This window comes from Hemiscyllium ocellatum, chromosome 22 (assembly GCF_020745735.1).
Source record: "Hemiscyllium ocellatum isolate sHemOce1 chromosome 22, sHemOce1.pat.X.cur, whole genome shotgun sequence".
In the NCBI taxonomy this organism is placed as follows: Eukaryota; Metazoa; Chordata; class Chondrichthyes; order Orectolobiformes; family Hemiscylliidae; genus Hemiscyllium; species Hemiscyllium ocellatum.
The window spans coordinates 59,577,243-59,600,589 of NC_083422.1; the positions used below are offsets into that span (position 1 = coordinate 59,577,243).

At 42.2% G+C, this 23,347-nt stretch overlaps 1 protein-coding gene across 1 annotated transcript in view; it reads left to right on the forward strand.

The window, feature by feature from the left end:
• LOC132826396 (VPS10 domain-containing receptor SorCS1-like) overlaps positions 1 to 23,347 on the forward strand; it is an 815,604-nt gene that overhangs the window by 708,921 nt on the left and 83,336 nt on the right. The window contains exons 19-20 of the mRNA XM_060842288.1: positions 117 to 288; positions 21,867 to 22,053. Of these exons, the coding sequence (XP_060698271.1) occupies positions 117 to 288; positions 21,867 to 22,053 (359 nt within the window). The remainder of the gene's footprint in view (positions 1 to 116; positions 289 to 21,866; positions 22,054 to 23,347) is intronic.

Here is a 23,347-nt window from a genome sequence, read left to right on the forward strand (position 1 = left end):
AGGTAGTTGGTCACAATAATGAAATACTTGTTCATGTACCAGGCACACAAGAATATAGTCAGAGACTGTTTAATGCTAAAATTCAACTTTAATTCAATGTTTTTCTATGTATTCAGTTACAGAAAGGTTGGCTCTAACAATTGCACCGACGGTGTCAGAGATCAGTACGCAGCTAAGCAGCAACAGTGTTCAAACCGAGTGCCACGGGGTCTACACCTCATCACCAGCAACGGCAGACTGGCCACTGATTCAGGACAAAACATCACCTTTATCGTACATCTAGAGGAGGTGAGCTTTCCCCTGGGAATGTCCCCTTGGCTAGCCTCAGTTATTTTCCCCTGGGAATGTCCCCTTGGCTAGCCTCAGTTATTTTCCCCTGGGAATGTCACCTTGGCTAGCCTCAGTTATTTTCCCCTGGGAATGTCACCTTGGCTAGCCTCAGTTATTTTCGCTGGTAACAGGATTTCAAAACAAAACTGCATAACTTCAACAAATGAAAGCAGAAAATGCGAGAGAAACTCGGCAGGCCTCGGTGGACAGAAAACAGAGTTGGCGTTTCTGAAGAAAGGTTACAGGACCAGAAACATTAACTCTGTTTTCTCTCTCCGTAGAGGCTGCCAGACCTGTTGAGTTTTCCCAGCACTTTCTGTTTCTGTTTGTTTCCGATCTCCAGTGTTCTCAGTACTTCGTTTAGGTTTGGTGCATCATTATAAATTTACATTGACGTCATTCAGGAGTGACGTCAGCAAACATTTCATGAGGAAAAGGTAGTGGTATTTGAAACTTGATCTCCCAAGATAACTGCTGAGGCCAGGGCTAAACTGGAAATTAATGAGATTTGTAGATGTTTGTTAATAAAGAGTTTTAAAGATTATGAAACTGAGATGGGCAAATTGAGTTGAAAGTGTGAATTAGCCATTATCTAATTAAATGGCAGAACAGGTTTGAGGAGCTCTTTGCTTTCTCATTCTGTGATACTCTTATTATTTGTCTTTTAAAGACAAGAACAGCAAGAACAAAACGATTTGTATGACTCCCAGTTATTAGCAACAGCCCACAATATTAATCCACACATTACTGACTATGTCTCTTCAGATGCTTACTGAAGGAATGCAGTAGTTCAAGCAGAGTTTGTTCACAGGACTCCGTCACCTTTCTTAATTTTTCATCACATCCTTCATCTTCCACGTTTCTTTCCACATGTGGAAATTTTATTCATAGCAGGAACCTGCAAGTTCCCCTCCAAAACAGTCACCATCCTGACTTGGAAATCTATCGCTGTTCCTTCACTTCCAGGTTAAAATCCTGAAATTCCCTCCCTAAGGACAGTGACGGTCAACCCACAGCAGGTGGACTGCAGCAATTCAAGAAGGCCGATCACCCCGACCTTCTCAAGGGGCAACTAGGAGCCGGCAATTAATGCTGAGCCCAGCCAGTGACACCCTCATCCCACAAGTGAATAAAAAGAAATTATAAGTGACAAATAGAAATTTTTTTTAGAGCTACTAGCCATTTCAGTTCCTTTTTGTTTGTTATGATTCCAGCTGATGATGCTCCTAGACAGATCCCAGTATGAAATCTGGCATGATAGATTTTTAAAAAATTTTATGTGACGATCCTTCAGTAAAACATAAATACTGAAGTTTGCAGATCTACTTTCAACAATAAAACAGAACTTTATCACACAAAAGAAAGGAAAACAAAATGAAACAGACCAAGCTATTGAATTGAATTGAATTTATTTATATTGCACAGATTAAAATATTTTGATGACCAGCAAAACAAAATTATACTTACCTCACAACACCCTCACTTTGCAGTTAATCAAAATTAAATGTGTTCATTCCTCATCAAAACTGTGGATGACTCCACTGCTTTCCTTTAATTCCATTCCTGAGAGGTATGAAGCCTTTACCTTTGATTCCCACACAACTGAGATCCTTACCCTGAATTAACTTATTCCCTAACTGCTCTAAGCAAACACTTCTCTTTTTCTGGGAGAAATGATTCTTACATTTGACTTTACTCTGGTTTCATTCAAATGGAACCAAAACCTTACCCATCTCTGGGTTTTCTAAGCTAAACACAATCCTTGATTATTCTAAACCCAAAAACAAGGGAATATATTTCAGAATTTTCTTTTTTCTTGTCATAAGACCCTACAATACAAACAATCTTCCTTCAACTCTACAGGATGCCTTCCATCATGGCAGCACGGTGGCTCAGTGGTTAGCACTGCTGCCTCACAGCACCAGAGACCCAGGTTCAATTCCCGGCTCGGGCAACTGTGGAGTTTGCACATTCTCCCCGTGTCTGCGTGGGTTTCCTCTGGGTGCTCCAGTTTCCTCCCACAATCCAAAAATGTGCAGGTTAGGTGAATTGGCCATGTTAAATTGCCCGTAGTGTTAGGTGAAGGGGTAAATGTAGTGAAATGGGTCTGGGTGGGTTGCTCTTTGGAGGGTTGGTGTGGACTTGTTAGGCCGAAGGGCCTGTTTCCACACTGTAAGTAATCTAATAATCTGGCCTTGGTTTGCAAAAGATTATTAAATCCCTAAAAAATAGTCGATATGCTATTAAGTTGAAATCCAAACTTAAAATAAGTCATAAAATCATGGAATCATCCCTCAGTACAGAAGATGCCCTTCATTTCATCAAGTCTACACTGACAAAAAAATGCACTGGTCCCACTTTCCAGCACTTGACCCTAATTTCTTCAAGTGCTCATATAAATACTCTTTAAATGTTATGGGGTTTCCTGTTTTAACTCCCCTCCCTGGTAGCGTATTTCAAATGACCACTATCCTGTCTGTGAAAAAATGTTTTTCCTCCTGTTCCCTTTAAATTTTCTGCAATTCACTTTAAAATCCAGCCCCTTGTTATTGTCTCTTCAAGTAAAGGAAAACAGCTGCTTTCTACCCACCCTGTCTATGCCCCTCATAGTCTTATACCCCTCTATCAGGCCCCCTCTCAGCTTTGCTGCTCCACAGAAAACAACCCAAGCTTATCTAGAAACAAAAATAGAAATTGCTGGAGAAACTCAGCAGGTCTGGCTGCATCTGTGGAGAGAGGAAAAGAGTTAACATTTTGAATCCAGTGACCCTTCTCCAGAACTGTTCTGAACGGCTGTCCCGAACCTATCCAACCCCTCTGTTGGGATGGATATATCATAGGCCTAGGGAGGGTAGAGATGTAGTTACTTCTTGGGAAATCGGGGGGCGCTGCGGAGCTGTTGTTTGGACTGTTTACCGAAACTGCCTGTGCAGCTGGACTACCAAGGTCAGACCAATACAATGGCAGCCTTTACTCGGAGACCTTGTTTACGAGACAGACCATCTTGTGGATACCTGCCAAGGCTGAGGCCTGTTCACAGGAGGCCTTTGTCTGTGAGAGATCACGTGTGTGAGTGATTACGTAGCGTTAGCTTAGCGAACAATATATCAAGCAGGGGTTTTTGTAAAGATTTCAGAACGCGCCTTCTCCAGTGAGCGAGACACCTCACTGTACTGTGTACGATTCTCTCTCATTAAACCTGTTTATACCTTTAATCAGACTCGGTGTCTCTCTCCTCCAAACGAACACGGGGACAGAAGATCTGTCTCAACCCCTCCTTATAGCTAAACAGCTCCATCCCAGTCAACATCCTGGTGATTCTCCTCTGCACACCCATATGCTTCCTGTAATATAACACCTTCCATTATAAGTTCTTCTCCTCAGTTTTCTCTTAGGTAGAATATTGAAATATCCCGATCTGCAGTTGTATTGCTAAAGCCGTTCCTCACAGGGAAATGGAATACCATCGGCCATGTTGATGGCCTCCCATTTAATTGCAATCTCTCCCATTGAGAAGGGTATGATGTGGAGGTACTGGTGTTGGGCAGGAATGGACAAGGTCAGGAGTCACATGACACCATGTTATAGTCCAACAGGTTTATTTGAAATCACAAGCTTTTGGAGCTGATTGTTTGAAGGGACAACGCTCCAAACGCTTGTGATTTCAAATAAACCTGCTGGATTATAACCTCATGGCATGTGACTTAGAGCCACAGAGATGTACAGCGCAGAGAGAGAGCCTTCAGTCCAACTTGTCCATGCTGACTAGATATTCTAAATTAATCGAGTCCCATTTGCCAACACTTGGCCCATATCCCTCTAAAACCCTTCCTATTCATGTCCCCATCCAGATGTCTTTTAAATGTTGTAATTGTACCAGCCTCCACCACTTCCTCTGGCAGCTCATTCCATACACGCACCACCCTTTGTGTGAAAAACTTGCCCCTTAGGTCCCTTTATAATCTTTTCTAACGTTGAGAAAGGCAAATTGAGCTTTCAGAGAAGTTCAGACTATTACTTGCAGGGGGCAGGTTGGCTTCTGAGTTACATTTGGAGAGGCGAGGCTGGTTTCTACTGGAATTTGGGACAGGAAGAGGTAAAGTGATTGAAAGAGAAAAGACCTGAAGGGTTTTGGTCAGGTAGCTGTGGAGAGATTATTTCCTCGTATGAAAGAATTTTGACTTAGGGGTCACTGCATAAAAATAAGTTTACATTTAAAACGGGGATGAACGTAGAATAGGAACAAGCCTTTCAGCCTACCACACCTGTACTAATGAGATTAATTATTTTCTTCAGGATCCTGAATCTTTCAAACTCTCTTTTTGGAAAAGAGGTTGGAGCAGAGTGCTTGTATATCTTTCAGATTGCGATAGATAGATTCCTGCTGAGCAAAGGCGTGAAATGATATTCAGGGGAAGCAGGAAAGTGTTTTGAGATTACAGTCAGATCAGCCAGGATCTTATTAAATAACAGAACAGGCTCTGGGTTGTGGGAGGAAGGTGGTGAGTGTTGTACTGAAATAACTCCGCAAAGACCAGTATCCCATCACCAAGTCACCCTTTATTTTCACATGGAGAGTCCTTTACACTGATCCAGCTCCCTCAGAGCCAGCTCTCAGAGTGAACAGAGCTTTTAACACTCCTGTTTATACAAGTCAGCCAGAGCTTCCTGACTAACAGCCCCAATCAGGGAACTCATATTCTATCAGGACCACCTGGCTGCCTAGTTACACTCACTGCACATACTCCTGCTCTTAACTCTCACACTCGTACAAACAACCACAATTCCAAATGCCGTGCTGCACTGACTCGGATATCCGTCATCATTCCTTCATTTTGACTCCGTTACGTCGAATGCGCTGCTTAACTCTGCAATGTGAGCACAAATGGCAGAAAGCTATTGTTCAAAGGGAAGTTTTACCATCACCTGAACAAGCCTTATTACTCACCACCTCCCCCACCACCTCCCCCACCACCTCCTTCACCACCTCCCTTCCCCAGCACCCAGAGTTAAAGGCAGTGAGCTGATGGAAACAGAAAACAGAGATTCCATAGCAATAATTAGCTAGAAAGAAGTGAGCGGTGTAATGATCTAGTTCCCTGCTGCTCAGAATTCCCTTTCAAGAGAGTAATTGGAGCAGAAAATTTGATTGATGCATTGATCAAAAGTGACAGCAGGTATGTTACCATCAGCTTACTAAGTGGCTCAATATCTTACTTGTTTGTTGCCAATCCAATGATTTTTTTGTTTGAGCCAGTAAACATTTGAATGGGAGCCTGATTTATAAAATGAATGGTGATACTCAAATGGTTTTTATTCTGTAAAAGCATAAGTTGTAATTGCTTGCACTTATAACATGCAGGTCAGAGCCACTCCAGCTCTTCCCTGGAGATTTACTGCTCTCTACAGGAAATGCTTGAGTATAAGACAGAGGAAGGAGTCAATATTGTATTAGGTTTTTTGCTACTGATGTGACAACCCATAACAGTGCAGGGAGTGGAGCTGGTTTTGAAAACTGATTCACCTGACCACATTGCAACACTGTAAAAATAGTTTTGTGAACTCAAATGTTCCCCTGATTCTTCCCCCATTAACTGTTCCTTTCCTTGATGGTCATAACTCATTCAGGGTATTGTTCTCCACTAGGTTATCAAAGTGGTCATTTCACATTTGGTCAGAAGTCAGTTGACATCAGGTAATAGTCTAACAGGTTTATTTGAAATTACAAGCTAGTGAGTTCAAATAAACCAGTTGGATTATAACCTGGTGTCATCTGACTTCTGATCTTGTCCACCTCTGTGCACCACCGGCACTTCCCTCATTTGTTGGAAGTCACTTGTGAAAGACATTTTACTCTGATGTTTCAAAGATGCCACCGAAGAATTTAACATGAATGAATATAAATGGATACAATGAAAGTGGAACTGGAGAGTACGTTGTTTCAGCTGGGCATTGATATGAATGGGTAAGGCTGAAAAGAAGCCTTACATTAACAAAGTGCCTTCACAACCATAGAATGTCCCAAAGTGCTTTCCAGCCAATGAAGCCCTTTTCCATGTGTAGTCACTGTTGGATCAGGAAATGAGGTCAGTTTGCATACAGCAAGTTCCCAAACCAGCAGTGTGAGCATAATCAGGTAACCGGTGATTGACCAGGTCACCAGTGATAACCTTCCTGTTCCTCTTTGAAATAGTTCCCTTTCTCAGCCAACAGACACTCGTGGTCTAAGATGAATTCACTCCAAGCTCTCAAACGAAGCTGGAATCTATTGGGTCCATCTATTTAATTCTGTCAGTTGCCGGGGGACAAGTGTTGTGGTACATCCTAACATTGTGGGACCATGGACATCAGTACTTTGAGATTAAATAACACTTTTTATTTATTTATGGGATGTAGGTGTAGCCAGAATGTGCCAGCCTTTATTGTCCCTCCCTCATCGCCCTGGCCAAGATGGTGGGGAGGACCACTGCAATTCGTGTGGTGGAAATAATTAGGAGAGGTCTGTTTCTGTGGAGAAAATTCAATGTTTGCAGGAACACGGAAAGGGTCATCAAGTGGTTTTACTATTTCAGCTGAATGCTGAGATCTGTTGTACCCTCAAAACAAATTACAAGCTGTCAACGTTAATAAGATTTCATCGAGGCATGTAGCAACAGTTGGAACCGAGAACTGGTTATTCCAGCATGAGTCTGCTGTGATTTCAGCGAGAAAGATATTTGTTTTATTTCATTCCATTTTTTGGGGGGACTTGTGTGAGCTGTAGCACTCAGTGAGATACAGCATGCACTTGCCTCCAAGTCAGGAGGTAGTGTCACAGAGATGTACAGCACAGAAACAGACCCTTCGATCCAACCCGTCCATGCCGACCAGATATTCCAACCCAATCTAGTCCCATCTGCCAGCACCCGGCCCATATTGGGGTCTGCAACCTCACACTATGGACGTGAGTACAGCATCAGTGCTGACACCTCAGAGATGGAGCTCCGCACAATCGCGGTGCTGTCTTCTGGATGTGATGATTATACTGAGACCCGATCTGAACTCTCAGATTGACATTATGATGTTTCAAGGGAAAGCAGAAAAGTTCTCCCTGGCATCCTGCCCAACATTTATCCCTCAATCAACATTGTTAAAAAGATAATTATCTGTTCATTATCACCTTGCTCTTTGTGGGAGCATGCTGTGTGCAGGATTGGCTGTGCATTTTGTCCATTATAACAGTGAGAGTCCACTTCACAAGTATGTAATTGAGAGCTTTGAATAACCTGAAGTCATGCAAAGTGCTAAATAGATGCAAATCTTTCTTTTTACTTTTAATATCTGCCATAAAATAAATTATTTTGGAGATGGCAAACTTTTGATTTCTCTTGTCGCAAGACTTTGTTCCAAATCTCCAAGGCTCACTTATTCCACTTCTTCTCCAAACCAGTGGAGAAATTAAAGCTATTGCAGTCTTCGACTCTGACTCTGGATGGTCGAGGCGCTAGGGCAATGTAGAAAATGCACATACAGATTCAACAATGCCAAGTTGTGGCATTGAATTCAATAAATCTGGTGGTCTGGCTGCAGGATGTTGAAGACGAAGCACAGCTGAGTAAACCCAACCTTTTCACTATTATCCCTCAGGCGAGACAGCGGGCCATTGCCATGTGAATACATGTAACTGACCCCTATCAGGTGGCTCACTCTGAATGCACACACAGAGAGACTCAGGGAGACACCCAAAGTGCTCATGCCCAAAACGTTGACTCTCCTGCTCCTCAGATGCTGCCTGGCCTGCTGTAGGCTATAAACCTGTTGGACTATAACCTGGTGTTGTGTGATTTTTAACTTTGGCCTGCTGTGTTTTTCCAGCACCACATTTTTCAACAGAGTGTGTAATATCCAAGAAGAAAGAATCCGTCCAGTACAAAGGAAGTCCTAACCTCTCCCTTCAACACAATCAAAACTCTTGAAGGAATAATCCTTCTACAGCTGGCCCAGTGCTTTAGATTTAGTTCATCTTCCCTTCTACTTGTTCAGCCAGGACGTTACTTCATGTTCTTGTCCTCTAGAGCCTGTGTTATGTGATAAAGCAGATTTTCTTTAAAATAAACCCTTCTCCCCAGCAATAATTGCAAATGGGCTTCATTGTCATGAAGAATCAAACAATCTGTTCAGCTAACTCTGCTGTTTCCCTTGTTTCCCCTCGTTCCCGCGGATGAACCTTCAGCTCCGGAGAAGGGTCAGTGAGCCTGAAACATTAGCTCTGGTTTCTGTCCACAATTTCCAGCAAAATCTGTTTTTGATTCAGACCTCCAACACGCACAATCCTTTCAGTTTCTATTTCCTGAAAGATTCCTTGCTGACATGGAACTGAGCTCTCACCTTTCTCTGGTTTCTCTCCAATCTTCCCTCCCCCCCTTTCCAAACTCATTCTCTCAAATTTACAAACCTCCCGTTCCCTCGATCTCATTCCCACTATTGACCATTCAGTTACTTTCCCATCTCCCACGTGAGCTGATATTGTTAAACCCTTTCTGCCTTTTGGGTCAGTTATGCTCAGTTGGCTAAATGGCTGGTTTATGACAGAGTAACACTGACAGTGTGGGTACAGTACAAGCACTGGCTGAGCTTACTCTGAAGAACTTTTGTTCTCAGCCTCACCTGAGACATGGTGACCCTCAGGTCAACCCACCCCCAGTTGACTCTCTGTAATGAGGGAGCAGCGCATGGTCTGGTAAGGCTATGACATCTTTACCTTCATCCACAGCTTCTGTCCCATTCTCCTTCACATCTGCTTTTCTGTTCAAAAATAAAATTGACTCCATCATCTTTACAAACAACATTTTTTTCCTACTCCAGTCTTATCTTAGTCTTCCAAATCTATTTTACCTTCCCTCCAACATAGAGTTTGATTCGTTCCCTGCAGGTTCCTATCCCTGAAATAATGTCTATGAAAGCTATAAACGATGTCCCATGTGACTGTTACCATGGGAAACCATCCCACCTTACTCTTTCTCAATCTGTCTGCAGCTTTAGACACAGGTGACCACTCCATCCTTTTCCACTCCGAACGTCTAGCAGTACTTGCCTGATTCGATTCTTACAGAGCTCATCGCTGACAGAGTGTTGGATGCCGTCTGTAGTGCAGTGGCAGTGTTCCTACCTCAGGCCAGAAGCTCTATGTGCAAGCCCTGCACCAGAACCTCCTGGTTGGGGAAGGTGAGTTTGTAACATGGCCGAGCAGGTGGATTAGCAATCTGCAAACCCTTCCAATACAGCTGATGGCAGACTTGAAGATTGGCAGAGTCTCCTGGTCAGCAGTGATGGAGAGAGAAACAATTAATCACTGCAGTACTTTCCCAGAACCAATCGACCAATCAAATAGAACACGTAGAAATAAAGATGAAAAAATAGACAGCAAATCTCCCACAGGAATTCTTCCTCCCACTCTGAAATTGTTACCTTTCCAAATTCCCAAGGATCAATTATTTACTGAACAAAAAAAGTGCAAGGAATTGCAAATGCTGGAAATAAGAAACAAAAACAGAAATTGCAGGAAAATCTCAGCAAATCTGGCAGCAGCTGTGGAGAGAAAACAGAGTGAATGTTTCATGTCCCGTGACCCTTTTTCAAATTATTCTGTTCTCAATCTTAGTGTTTTATCTCCTTCTTCCACCCACATACACACATTCAAACGTACACACATGGACATATGGGGTCACATGCTCGCACACACTAATACAGACGGACACATACACACACTCCGGCAGGTACCTTGTGTCTCAGTCACAAAGTTTGCCAAGAACAGAGTTAATCACAGCTGTGTGTGAAGGAAGCCAATAAGTGATCTTTAATTGACCAATTAAAGAGCCTTATTTGATTGTGGATGTGTGGTAATAATTTACACCCTCCTCCTCAGGACCTAATTCCTGAGGTGGCTGGATTCAGTGCATTTCACCAGTACCAACCCGCCTGAGGATCTCAGCTGGAGCTGATTCTGTCCTGAGTTTTTTTTTGCATCATACAAAATGAATGAAGTTGAGGATAAACTGAAGCTGTGAAGGTGCATCTTCAGATCTTTCATCTGTTCTGAAAAGTCTCATTTTGGCAGATCTCAACTCCATTTAATCTATGCACTCCAAGCCCTGCACCTGAGATAAGCGAACCATTTATCATCATGTATGCAGCTGGCTTTTCAATGAAGTTAAAGTCACTGAAATGTATGCGAAACCCTCTCAGATTTGGAGCAGTTATAATAATGACTACACTGCAGTGCAGATTGCTAACTCAAAGCACATAAAGCATTTTAATTATCTGCCAGTACATGGAATTAGGAAATACATGGGTCAAAAAAATGTCCTCAATCCATGGGAATTTCCAGCCATTTTTTACGTTTCCTTCTTCTCCCCTGACTGATGATTCTAAACATTTCTTCAGCAGGTACATTTTTCCAGTGTTTGTTTTCAGACGACTTTGTACTGATTATCATCCTATCAGCTGGATATAATTTATTGGCTTAATTACCTGCAATTACTTGAACCAAACTTTCGAAAAGTTTTGCATTAGTTGTACCAACTGCACTGTTGTTCATTGTATTTCTTTTTCTCTTTGAATCTTGTGACGGTTTGCACAGTCCCTTGAGGGTTTGGATATTTGGGTAACTTTCTGAACAGGCCTCAAGCTAAGCTGGTGTCATATCGGGTCCTCATTTTTAAAAAAAAGTTTCAATATTTCTGAGGCACTGGATGTGCAGCACCCATTTCTCCCTGGAATTGGAAGCAGACTATGTGCACTTCCTGGTATTACATGTAACCTTTCGCCCATACAGGTTGTTGCTTGGCTTTCATTTTCCATTTTGAATGCAACATGATGGCAGCCAGACTGCAGGCAGAAACAAGGGGATAGGGATCTGAAAGCAATGTTTGGATTATGACTTCTCTGTTGTCAGTGGACCAGACATTCATTGTTCATGTAGCAGCAATTCCAGCAATGTTTAGAAAAAAATAACAGCTTAGATAACAGCAGGAGACAGTATTATAATAGATCCTGAGGGAGTCCTGCACTGTTGGAGGTGCCAATTGGATCAAATATTAAACCTCAGGTGGATTTAAGAGATCCCACTGAACCATGTTAAAGAAGAGTTTCCAGCAAATACTTTTATCCCTTCCCCAATATCATGAAAAGCACTTTCAAAGGGATGGTCAAGTGGTATTATCGCTGAGCTATTAATCCAGAACATCCCCAATTCAAATCCTGCCATTTAATGATGACCTGGAAACCATTGTTAGGAAAATCCTCATGTCCTTTAGAGAAAGAAACTGCCATTCTTACCTGGTCTGGCCGACATGTGACTCCATTCCCAAAGCAATGTGGTTGACTCTAAACTGCCCTCTGGGATATTTAAGGATGGATAATAAATGCTTGTCTAGCCAGCAATGCCCAAAATTCTGTGAATGAATAAAGAGATACTTGCCTGGATGTTATTAAACCTATTTCTGTTATCTTACTGAGGCCACATTGGTTCAAGATGTCAGCTCACCACCATCTTTGCAAGGCTGGCCAGGGACAGGCAATAAATACTGGCTAAGCCAGCAATGCCCACATCCCATACTTCCTTAAAACAAAATTTATCTTTGGGTTCCTGATGAATACTAATTGGTTGTAGTGTGTTTACCTACATACAACAGAGAGTCCATCTGAAAATTCCATTGGTTGATGATAAAGTGCATTGGGATATCCTGAAGTCATTGCAGATGCAATATAAATTCAAATCTTTCTTTTTTTTTTGGATGGAGATCATAACCAATAAGTTCAATATGAAATTCAGGAGAACATCTCTACCCTGGCAATGGTTAAAATGTGGCACTCACTGAAGCAAGGAGTGGTTGGGGCACTTGATTTCTTTTCAGCATGAACAAATGTGGATGAAGGGATTGGAAGGTTACGCTGTAAGAGCTGGATGGAAGAGAGATGGGGAGATTAGTGCAGGACATAAACACCAGAATAGATAGGTTGGGTTGAATGGTCAGTTACTGAGCTGTACGTTCCTTGTAACAGTTTGCAAATTAAGACTGTTTTCCAATTTGCAATATTAACAGCTTTTGTTGAAAGCGGAAAAAAAACAGCAAGTGTTGGTTTGTTGCACTCAGCAGGTCTGGCAGTAACTGTTGGCAAAGAGACAAAGTTAATGTTTCGAGCCAAGTATGACATCTTCAGAACTCACCTTTCACTGCCTTTTTGTAGCAGATTTTCCCAATAGTTTTGCTAACATCTGAAAATACTTTCTAATAACCTTTCCAATGCAAAGCTTTCAATTTGCCTCTTTTACAAATAACTCCAGCTCCCCCCAAGCTCCCTCTGAGAAGCCTTTAATATATTTTTGTTCTTAACTGATACAGCCCTAGTTTGACTAGCTTTATGAAATAGACAAAAGTGAGGACTGCAGATGCTGGAGATTAGAGTTTAGAAGAGAGTGGTGCTGGAAAAGCACAGCAGGTCAGGAAGCATCCGAGGAGCAGGAACATAGATGTTTCAGGCAAAAGCCCTTCATCATTCCCGAAGCATCAATTCTCCTGCTCCTCAGATGCTGTCTGGCCTGCTGTACTTTTCCAGCACCACTCTAATCTTGACTCTAGCTTTATGAAATATCTTCTCTGTGACAGTGACAGGGTTTTGTTTCAGTCCAATTGTGTTCCTTTATGATTCTTAAGAAAATTGTCTGACATTGCCTGGTATTGAACACCTCCTATTGACATGGATGACCAGGAAAAGGGGAATTCGGATACATGCTTGAAAACGAAAGTGGGTTTTGGGAAAGGAGTGGACGAGCGAGAGTAATTGATGGCTCTTTCAAAGAGCCATAATTGCAGAAACTGAAAGAACTGCAGATACTAGAAATCAGAAAGAAAAACAGAAATCGCTGGAAAAGCTCAGCAGGTCTGGCAGCATCTGTGGAGAGAAATCAGAGTTAATGTTTTGGGTCCCATGACCTTCCTCAAAGCAGGATAGTTTATAATAACCAGAATGGTCTCCTTCTGTGCTACAAAATTCTCCTCAGCACCAGAAGTTACATAAGTTTGTGGGCGGCACGGTGACACAGTGGTTAGCACTGCTGTCTCACAGCGCCTGAGACCCAGGTTCAATTCCCGACTCAGGCGACTGACTGTGTGGAGTTTGCACGTTCTCCCCGTGTCTGCGTGGGTTTCCTCCGGGTACTCCGGTTTCCTCCCACAGTCCAAAATGTGCAGGTCAGGTGAATTGGCCATGCTAAATTGCCCGTAGTGTTAGGTAAGGGGTAAATGTAGGGGTATGGGTGGGTTGCGCTTCGGCGGGTCAGTGTGGACTTGTTGGGCCGAAGGGCCTGTTTCCACACTGTAAGTCTAATCTAAAAATCTAATCTAATAAGTTAGTCACTTGTAAATTGTGCAAAAGATAATGACAGATGTTAGCTGTTGTCAAATTTTGTGATCAGGAATGATTGATCAGAGATTCACAGAGTCAAAGAGATGTACAGCACAGAAACAGACTTTTTCGTCCAACCCATCCATGCCGACCAGATATTCCAACCCAATCTAGTCCCACCTGTCAGCACCCGGCCCATATCCCTCCAAACCCTTCCTATTCATATACCCATTCAGGTGCCTTTTAAATGTTCCAATCGTACCAGCCTCCACCACTTCCTCTGGCAGCTCATTCCATACATGTACCACTATCTGCACGAAACGTTGCCCCATAGGTCTCTTTTATATCTTTCTCTTCTCACCCTCTAGTTCTAGACTCCCCCACACCAGGGAAAAGACCTTGGCTCTTTATCCTATCCATGCCCCTCATGATTTTATAAACTTCTATAAGGTCACGCCTCAGCCTCCGACACTCCAGGGAAAACAACCCTAACCTATTCAGCTTCTCCCTATAGCTTAAATCCTCCAACCCTGGCAACATCCTTGTAAATCTTTTCTGAACCCTTTCAAATTTCACAATATCCTTCCAATAGGAATGAGACCAGAATTGCACGCAATATTCCAACAGTGGCCTAACCAATGCCCTGTACAGCCACAACATGACCTCTCAACTCCTGTACTCAATACTCTGACCAATAAAGGAAAGCATACCAAACGCCTTCTTCACTATCCTATCTATCTGCGACTCCACTTTCAAGGAGCTATGAACCTGCACTCCAAGGTCTCTTTGTTCAGCAACACTCCCTAGGATCTTACCATTAAGTCATATTAAGATTTGCTTTCCCAAAATGCAGCACCTCACATTTATCTAAATTAAACTCCATCTGCCACTTCTCTGTCCATTGCCCCACCTGATCAAGATCCTGTTGTAATCTGAGGTAACCTTCTTCGCTGTCCATTACACCTCCAATTTTGGTGTCATCTGCAAACTTACTAACTGTACCTCTTATGCTCGCACCCAAATCATTTATATAAATGACTAAACCTCGAGGACCCAGCACCGATCCTTGTGCCACTGCATTGGTCACAGGCCTCCAGTCTGAAAAACAATCCTCCACCACCACCCTCTGTCTTCTACTTTTAAGCCAGTTCTGTATCCAAATGGCTAGTTCTCTCTGTATTCAATGAGATCTAACCTTGCTAACTAGTCTCCCATGGGGAATCTTGTCGAACGCCTCACTGAAGTCCATATAGATCACATCTACTGCTCTGCCCTCATCAATCTTCTTTGTTACTTCATCAAAAAACTCAATCAAGTTTGTGAGACATGATTTCCCACGCACAAAGCCATGTTGACTATCCCTAATTAGTCCTTGCCTTTCCAAATACATGTACATCCTGTGCCTTAGGATTCCCTCCAACAACTTGCCCACCACCGACATCAGGCTCACTGGTCTATAGTTCCCAGGCTTGTCCTTAATGCCTTTCTTAAACTGTGGCACCACATTAGCCAACCACCAGTCTTCCGGCACCTCACCTATGGATATCAATGATACAAATATCTCAGCAAGGGGCCCAGTAATCACTTCCCTAGATTTCCACAGAGTTCTAGGGCACATTTGATCAGGTCCTGGGGATTTATCCACTTTTATGTGTTTCAAGATATCCAGCACTTCCTCCTCTGTAATATGGACATTTTTCAAGATGTCGCCATCTATTTCCCCACATTCTATATCTTCCATGTCATTTTCCACAGTAAACACTGATACAAAATACTCGTTTAGTATCTCCACCATCTCCTGCTGTTCCACACAAAGGCCGCCTTGCTGATCTTTGAGGGGTCGTATTCTCCTCCTAGTTACCCTTTTCTCCTTAATGTATTTGTAAAAACCCTTTGGATTCTCTTTAACTCTATTTGCCAAAGCTATCTCATGTCCCCTTTTTGCCCTCCTGATTTCCCTCTTAAGTATACTCCTACTTCCTTTATACTCTTCTAAGGATTCACTCGATCTATCCTGTCTATACCTGGCATATGCTTGCTTCTTTTTCTTAACCAAACCCTCAATTTCTTTCATCATCCAGTATTCCCTACACCTACCAGCCTTTCCTTTCACCCTGGATTCTCGTTATCTCATTTCTGAAGGTTCCCATTTTCCAGTCGTCCCTTTACCTGTGAACATCTGCCCCACAACCAGCTTTTGAAAGTTCTTGTCTAATACTGTCAAAATTAGCCTTCTTCCAATTTAGAACTTCAACTTTTAGATCTGATCTATCCTTTTCCATCATTATTTTAAATCTAATAGAATTATGGTTGCTGGCCCCAAAGTGCTCCCCCACTGACACCTCAATCACCCACCTTGCCTTATTTCCCAAGAGTAGGTCAAGTTTTGCACCTTCCCTAGTAGGTACATCCACATACTGAATCAGAATTTTTTTTTAAACACTTAACAAGTTCCTCTCCATCTAAACCCTTAACATAACCCAGTCTACATTTGGAAAGTTAAAATCCCCAACCATATCCACCCTATTATTCTTTCAGATAACTGAGATCTCCCTACAAATCTGATCCCAATTTCCCTCTGACTATTAGGGGGGCAAAATAAAATCCCAGTAAGGTGACCATCCCTTTCTTATTTCTCAGTTCCACCCAAATAACTTCCCTGGATGTATTTCCAGGAATATCCTCCCTCAGCACAGCTGTAATGCTGTCCCTTATCAAAAATGTCACTCCCCCTCCTCTCTTGCCTCCCTTTCTATCCTTCCTGTAGTATTTGTATCCTGGAACATTAAGCTGCCAGTCCTGCCCATCCCTGAGCTATGTTTGTGTAATTGCTATGATATCCCAGTCCCATGTTCCTAATCATGCCCCGAGTTCATCTGCCTTTCCTGTTAGGCCTCTTGCATTGAAATAATTTATCAGTTTAATTTATCAGTCCTACCATGTTCTCTGCTTTGTTCCTCCTGCCCTGACTGTTTGATTCGCTTCTTTTCTCAACTGTACCTCACTTTCCTCACTCTCTCTCTGGGCCCCACTCCCACCTCTCCCCCCATCTTACTAGTTTAAATCCTCCTGAGCAGCTCTAGCAAATCTCCCTGCCAGTATATTAGTCCCCTTGCAATTCAGGTGCAATCCGTCCTACTTGTACAGGTCACTTCTACCCCAATGATCCAAAAATGTGAATCCTTCTCCCATACACCAGCTCCTCAGCCATGCATTCATCTGCTCTATCCTATTCCTGCCCTCACTAGCTCACAGCATCGTGAGTAATCTAGATATTGCTACTCTCGAGGATTTCCTTTTAGTTCCTGCCTAGCTCTCTGTAATCTGCCTTCAGAATCTCAACCTTTTCCCTTCCTATGTTGTTGGTTCCAATGTGGACAATGACCTCGTGCTGGTCCGTCTCCCCCTTGACAACATTCTGCACCCTCTCTGAGACAGCCTTGATCCTGGCACCAGGGAGGCAACACACCATTCTGATTTTTTGCTGCTGGCCACGGAAACGTCTGTCTGTACCTTGGACTGGAGAATCCCCTAACACAATTGATCTCTTGGGACCCCACATACCCCTCATTGCATTAGAGCCAGTCTCAATACCAGAAACGTGGCTGTTCTTGCTACATTCCCCTGAGTGTCCATCACCCCCTACATTTTCCAAAGCAGCATACTTGTTTGAAATGGGGATAGCCACAGAAGACTCCTGCACTAGGTGCCTATCTCTCTTACTTTTCCTGGAGTTAACCCATCTATGTGACTATATCTGCAACTTTTCCCCCCTTCCTATAACTGCCATCCATCACATACCCTTGCTCTTCTAAATTCCTCATTGCCTCAAACTGTCTCTCCAACTGATCCATTCGATCTGATAGGATTCACAACCAATGGCATTTATTGCCGATATAATCCACAGTAACCTGTAAACTCTCCCTAAACTCCCACATCCGACAAGAAGAGCATATCACTCTACTAAAGGACATTTTTGCTTCTTCCAATCACAGAAAACAGCACTGTCTTATTCCTCTACAAAACACAACTCCAGGTTAAATTATGGCTTATATTTTTAAGTTTAATCAAAAGACATATCTCAATAAAACATATATTCAAAAAAGAACCCATTCTACTCACTGCTGCAAACTCTATGTGGGGCCACATTTAAAAATATTCACTTATCTGTTTCTGTGCAGTGACGTCTCCCAAACAGGTTCCTCCAAGATTAGTTGTGAATTTCACTGTTTGTTAATTTTCCCAGACACACTCCGATGTCCAGCAATAGATGAATTCAAATAGCAAAGCCAGTAACTGTGCAGGTTCACTGCTGTGTCACTTAGCAGTGTGGGTTTCTCTCTCTCACTTTCTCACGCGCTGTCTCTCTCTCCCCCCTTCACTGACCTCACCATGTGCTGCCTTTGTCTGTACCTCCCGCTTTTAAAAGTGCTGTTGTTTTGACTTTTTATTTCCAAAGTTCCAAAACAATGCAACAGGAATTGCTGCTCCTGGAATTCGAGGAAATCACCTCCAACACCTAAAATACCTCCAAAAAAAATCATGCTCATAACCCTTATCAATTGCACTGCTGAACCATGTGACCATTTGTTTTTATTCAAGCCTGTACCACCCCCCACTCCCCCACTCCACCAAATGTATCAGAAATTGCTTAGTTTCCTGATTAGAACTTGACTGGGATGGAGATTGTATCACGTAGAACTGGGATTTGTTATTCTCCCTCTTGATTCCACCAGAAGGAACCCTTTGGAACAGAGGTGTTCCTCTTCTCAACTTTGGTTTACTGCACCTCGAATAGGAAATATTAAAACCATAAAAATAATTTCTTCAAGTATTCATAATATAATCAAAGCTATTAAGGATAATATAAAATACAAGATTGAATAATTAAAATGTGATTGTTTGTCACAGTAATTCCTAAACTTCAAATTGAAAACTTTAAAGGAAGTAGGGATGCTTATTGTACTGAAAGCCAGTTTCTGGTTATTGCACTGAAATCTGATTTCTGGTTATTGTACTGAGAGCCGGTTTCTGGTTATTGTACTGAAAGCCAGTTTCTGGTTATTGTACTGAGAGCCGGTTTCTGGTTATTGTACTGAGAGCTGGTTCCTGGTTATTGTACTGAAAGCTGGTGTCTGGGCTGGAATCATGTTTGCATTCACATCCTTTGTGACAGTCAAAGGACAAACAAAATACCGTTTGAGGCACATCTGTGCATTGTGAGTAAATGTTTGAGTTTCTCTGTGATATTTGTAAGCAATATTGAGATCAGAGAGAGCTATCACCGCTGTGCCTGACTGTGCATGCTTCTTCTCTCTTCCTAATTTCCTCCTTCTACTCTGATCTGCTTTTACCTTGTCATTTTACCTCTTTGGCCAACAATTTTGCTGAAGGTGAGACGATGGTCTTGTTGTATTATCACTGGACTATTAATCCAGAGACCCAGCTAATTTTCTCGGGACCTGGATTTGAACCCTCCCATGGCAGATGGTGCAATTTGAATTCAATAAAAGTCTGGAATTAAGAGACTAACAATGACCGTGAAACTGATGTTAAATGTCCGGGAAGATCACATCTGGTTCGCTAATGTCCTTCAGGGAAGGAAACTGCCATCCTTACTTTGTCTGACCTACATGTGACTCCAGACCCACAGCAACGTGGTTGACTCTTAACTGCCCTCTGGGCAAATAGGAATAGGCAGTTAGTGCTGGCCCAGTTAACAAAACACTCATCCTGTGAATGAATTAAAGAAAAATCTACTGTCCCTCTTCTTTCCCACTTTCTTCTCAACCAATTCTTAGCTTCTCCAACCCCAATGTTTCTCGAGCTTTTCTTCTGCTCCTCCTTTTCATTCTCCCCCTATTCCCTGCCTTTCTGCTACCTTTCTCTTTCAGTTATGAAACCAAACAGTAATCTCACAGATAACACAAAATAAAGCACTGCAAATACTGGAAATCTAAAACAAAAACAGAAATAGCTGGAGAAACTCAACAGGTCTGGCAGCATCTGTGGAGAGAAAGCAGAGTTAACATTTAAAGTCCAGAGAGAGCCTGAAGAACGGTCACCAGACTCAAAATGTTAATTCTGCTTTCTATTCATAGATATTTCCAAACTCATTAACTAATGCCTTAGCCCTGGGCTGTCCTTTGGATTTAAGTCACTGGTGTGGCATATTAACTGCTCAACTGATTCATAATTCATGGCTTACAGTACTATATTTCATATGCAACAGTCAACATTTTCTTAATGAATAAGATTTCAATCTATCCTACTTTCTGGTGCTGAATTATACAAGTGTCACTGTTGGAGATAACATGATAATTGGGTTGTGTTTGATGCGTGCATGGATAGCATAAAGCCATTATTTATTGAATTAACATCCATATTTGGAGATGTTGGAGTGAAGCATCTGGAAAGGAAGTATTCAGACTGTAACTTTTATGTTATTTGTTTGCACGATCCCCTCCTTCTCTCATCATATACACTGGGGGAAGATTCCACAGATGCCTCTGATACTTTCCTCAAAATGTTACTCTTCTTCATGTCCCAGTACCATGTTCAGTCATGTTGGTGCGGTTGCTCTTTCTGACAGCCAAGCCCGAGGTCTACCTAACACATCGGGAGGTGATGACCTTGTGGTATTATCACGGGACTGTTAATCCAGAAACCCAGGTAATGTTCTAGGGACCTGGTTTCAAATCCCACCACAGATTTGATGGTGTAATTTGAATTCAGTAAAAAGAAGCTGGAATTAAGAGTCCAATGATGGCCATGAATCAATTGCCAATTGTTGGGAAAAATCCATCAGGTTCACTCATATCCTTCAGGGAAGGAAACTGCCATCCTTAACTGGTCTGGCCTACATATGACTCCAGACCCACAGCAATGTAGTTGACAATAAACGCTGGCTTAGCCAATGACATCCACATTCCACAAATGAATTATTTAAAAATCCGTATGCGATGGCAATGGAATAGAATTACAAGTGGAAACCTTTGCCAACTCCCCCTCTTCCTGAGCCTGGGATTTTAAGGTTACATATTCTATCTTTACGGCTATCCACAATGTCTCAGGGACAGGGATCCAATCATCAGTTGTTGAAGCAGCAACACACAGTTAATTGAACGAATAAACTTTTGAGGAATTCAATGTTTTAATTGCAATAATAAATTCAAAATGTATAGTTGGATGAGAAGAGCTTTCTGAGGTGAAAGTTTGGAAGTACTTTCTTTCTTTATTTCCACCATTGCCTTCAAGTCAACCTTCAAAACCAACCTTAGGTTCTGAGGAAGATTTATACTGGACTTGAAACAGTAACTCTGTTTCTCTCTGCTGCCAGACCTGCTGAGTTTCTCCAGCAATTTCGGTTTCAAAGTCCTCACTGTTCGCTTTGTCAGTCCCCTTTAGTAGCTTATATATACCTCAATTAGCTCTCCCTTTATTCTTCTAAACTCCAGAGAGTATCAGCCTAAACTGCTCAATCTCCCTTCATAAGACAAACCCCTCATCTCTGGGATCAATCTAATGAACCTCCTTTGAACAGCCTTGACTGCAACTACATCCCTGCTCATGGGAAGCAAAATTGGATACAATGCACCAGATGCAGTCTCATTAATGCCTTTTCCAGCTGCAGCAAGACTTCTGTACTTTCATACTCTCGTCCTTTTGCAATTGATTCCACTTGCTGACCTTATTACTTGCTGTATCTGCAGACGAGATTTCTGTAATTTAGTCAGAAATTTTAATGGTGCTTTTAACTTACATGGTCCTACGTCATCAAAGCTGAGATATTCATTTCAGAATTATTGTTGTATTGAGCAAAATAAGATTTTCTGCTCTCGTGATCCTTCAAACTAGAACCGGGCCAGTGCATTTTAGAGTGTGCGTTTGAGGTAGAAAGGATGGGGTAATAGGTTGAGGTGAAGTAAGGTGGCAGAGATTCAGAAAGAGCTTAATGACCTGTTGGGGAGAATGACCTGCTCTTGTGTTGAAAGTTCTCGGTAATTTTAATTTATGATCTGGGTGCTGGAGATGAGATGTTCAGTCTTGCCACAAAAAAAACTATCGCTGTGAAAATACAACATTAGCTCTATCTACGCGTTTGAACTCCTACTAACCAACTTGTGGACTTGCCTATTCCACTTGCACAGGGAGATGTACCAAGAACTAGTTTGCAGATGGAATTTGGTGATGGGACAGCGGTGACCTACTCTAATCTCAGCTTAGTCGAAACTGGAGTCAAACACGTCTACAGACACTGTGGAATCTTTCGTGTCATCGCACAAGCATGGAACAGCCTTGGATCCACCCGAGCCCATCTTTTCCTCCATGTAACTTGTAGGTTAATATTCTAAAGATCAAAATGCTCGATAGAAAATTGATATTTTGTGAATGTGCAATAAAGTCAACGCATTGTAACTGATTAGCACAGACTCATTATGGACCAATATAACATAGCAGTCTTGTCCTCTTTAATTCTGTGATACATCTAATCTGCTCCTTTCATTAAGTAAATTAACATTTGTTGGGTTTTTATTCCAGTTTACAAAGTTGTCTTTTGTATCCCAAATACAAACTGACCTATTTTCTATTTTTAATTGAGATTATTAAAAAGAAAAATGATTGTTTTGTGGAATTAAACTGCAGTGTCTGCAACACAAAGGGATGAAGACTATAACTCCTCCAGACATTTGAACAGCAATAGGTGATCACCAGTTCAGATACCTGGGGGACGAGCAAGTTCTGGTTGTTACTGGGACTAATCTCTTCTGGGTACCTGGAAGTAGAGCATTTCCCAAGGTAAATCTCAGGACCCAAAGTGGTGAAATTGGTAGAGGAGGGGGTCTGAGATCCAAGGAAACAATGACTGATCCTCCTCCTCCTCCTATATTCCATACTAGGGATGGAGCAATTTTTCAGCCTCAAAATTGGATTAAAGTGAGAAATCATCTGGGAGCACTGAGATAAAGGAACCAATCTGAATATTCACCACAGCTTTGCCTGGGAAAGCCTACATTTCCATGTGATAATGGATATACTGGGCAGCATCACGACATTGTCTTGACCAATAAAATAGAAATCGTCCCCAACTTGTGACGTTCTGGTGAACAATCTCAACCCTAAATGCCTGGTCACTGGCCAGTTTCTGTGGTCCTGATTTTTCATATTGACACAATTTGAATGTGCTTCCCTCTTCCCTGTGTGGTTGAAGTCAATTCATTGTGAGCAGCATAGACTGTTTCTCACAAAGACAACACAGAGAGGGCTGGAGAAACTTAGCAGCTGACGCGAGAGAGAGAAACAGAGTGAACATTTGGAATCTGTTCTGACTCTTTTTCAGAACTGATGGATATTCTGTACATAGAATATATTCCATCATGCTGTATTGACTAACGAGATACTACAGAGCAGAAAGTTGGCTGTTTGGGAAGTGGAACACTGACTGGATTTTACAGTCACCATAATCCTCCACCACCCCCCTGCCCCACTGACACATGTGTCAGTCATAGTTCATGAAATGAAGCATGTACCCTGGTCATTGCTTTCTCTCCTGGTCGGATTTGACCGTAAATTACAGACAGGTAGGGAAAACCTCAGGGAGACCATCTACATTAACGTCATTGGGCCTTCC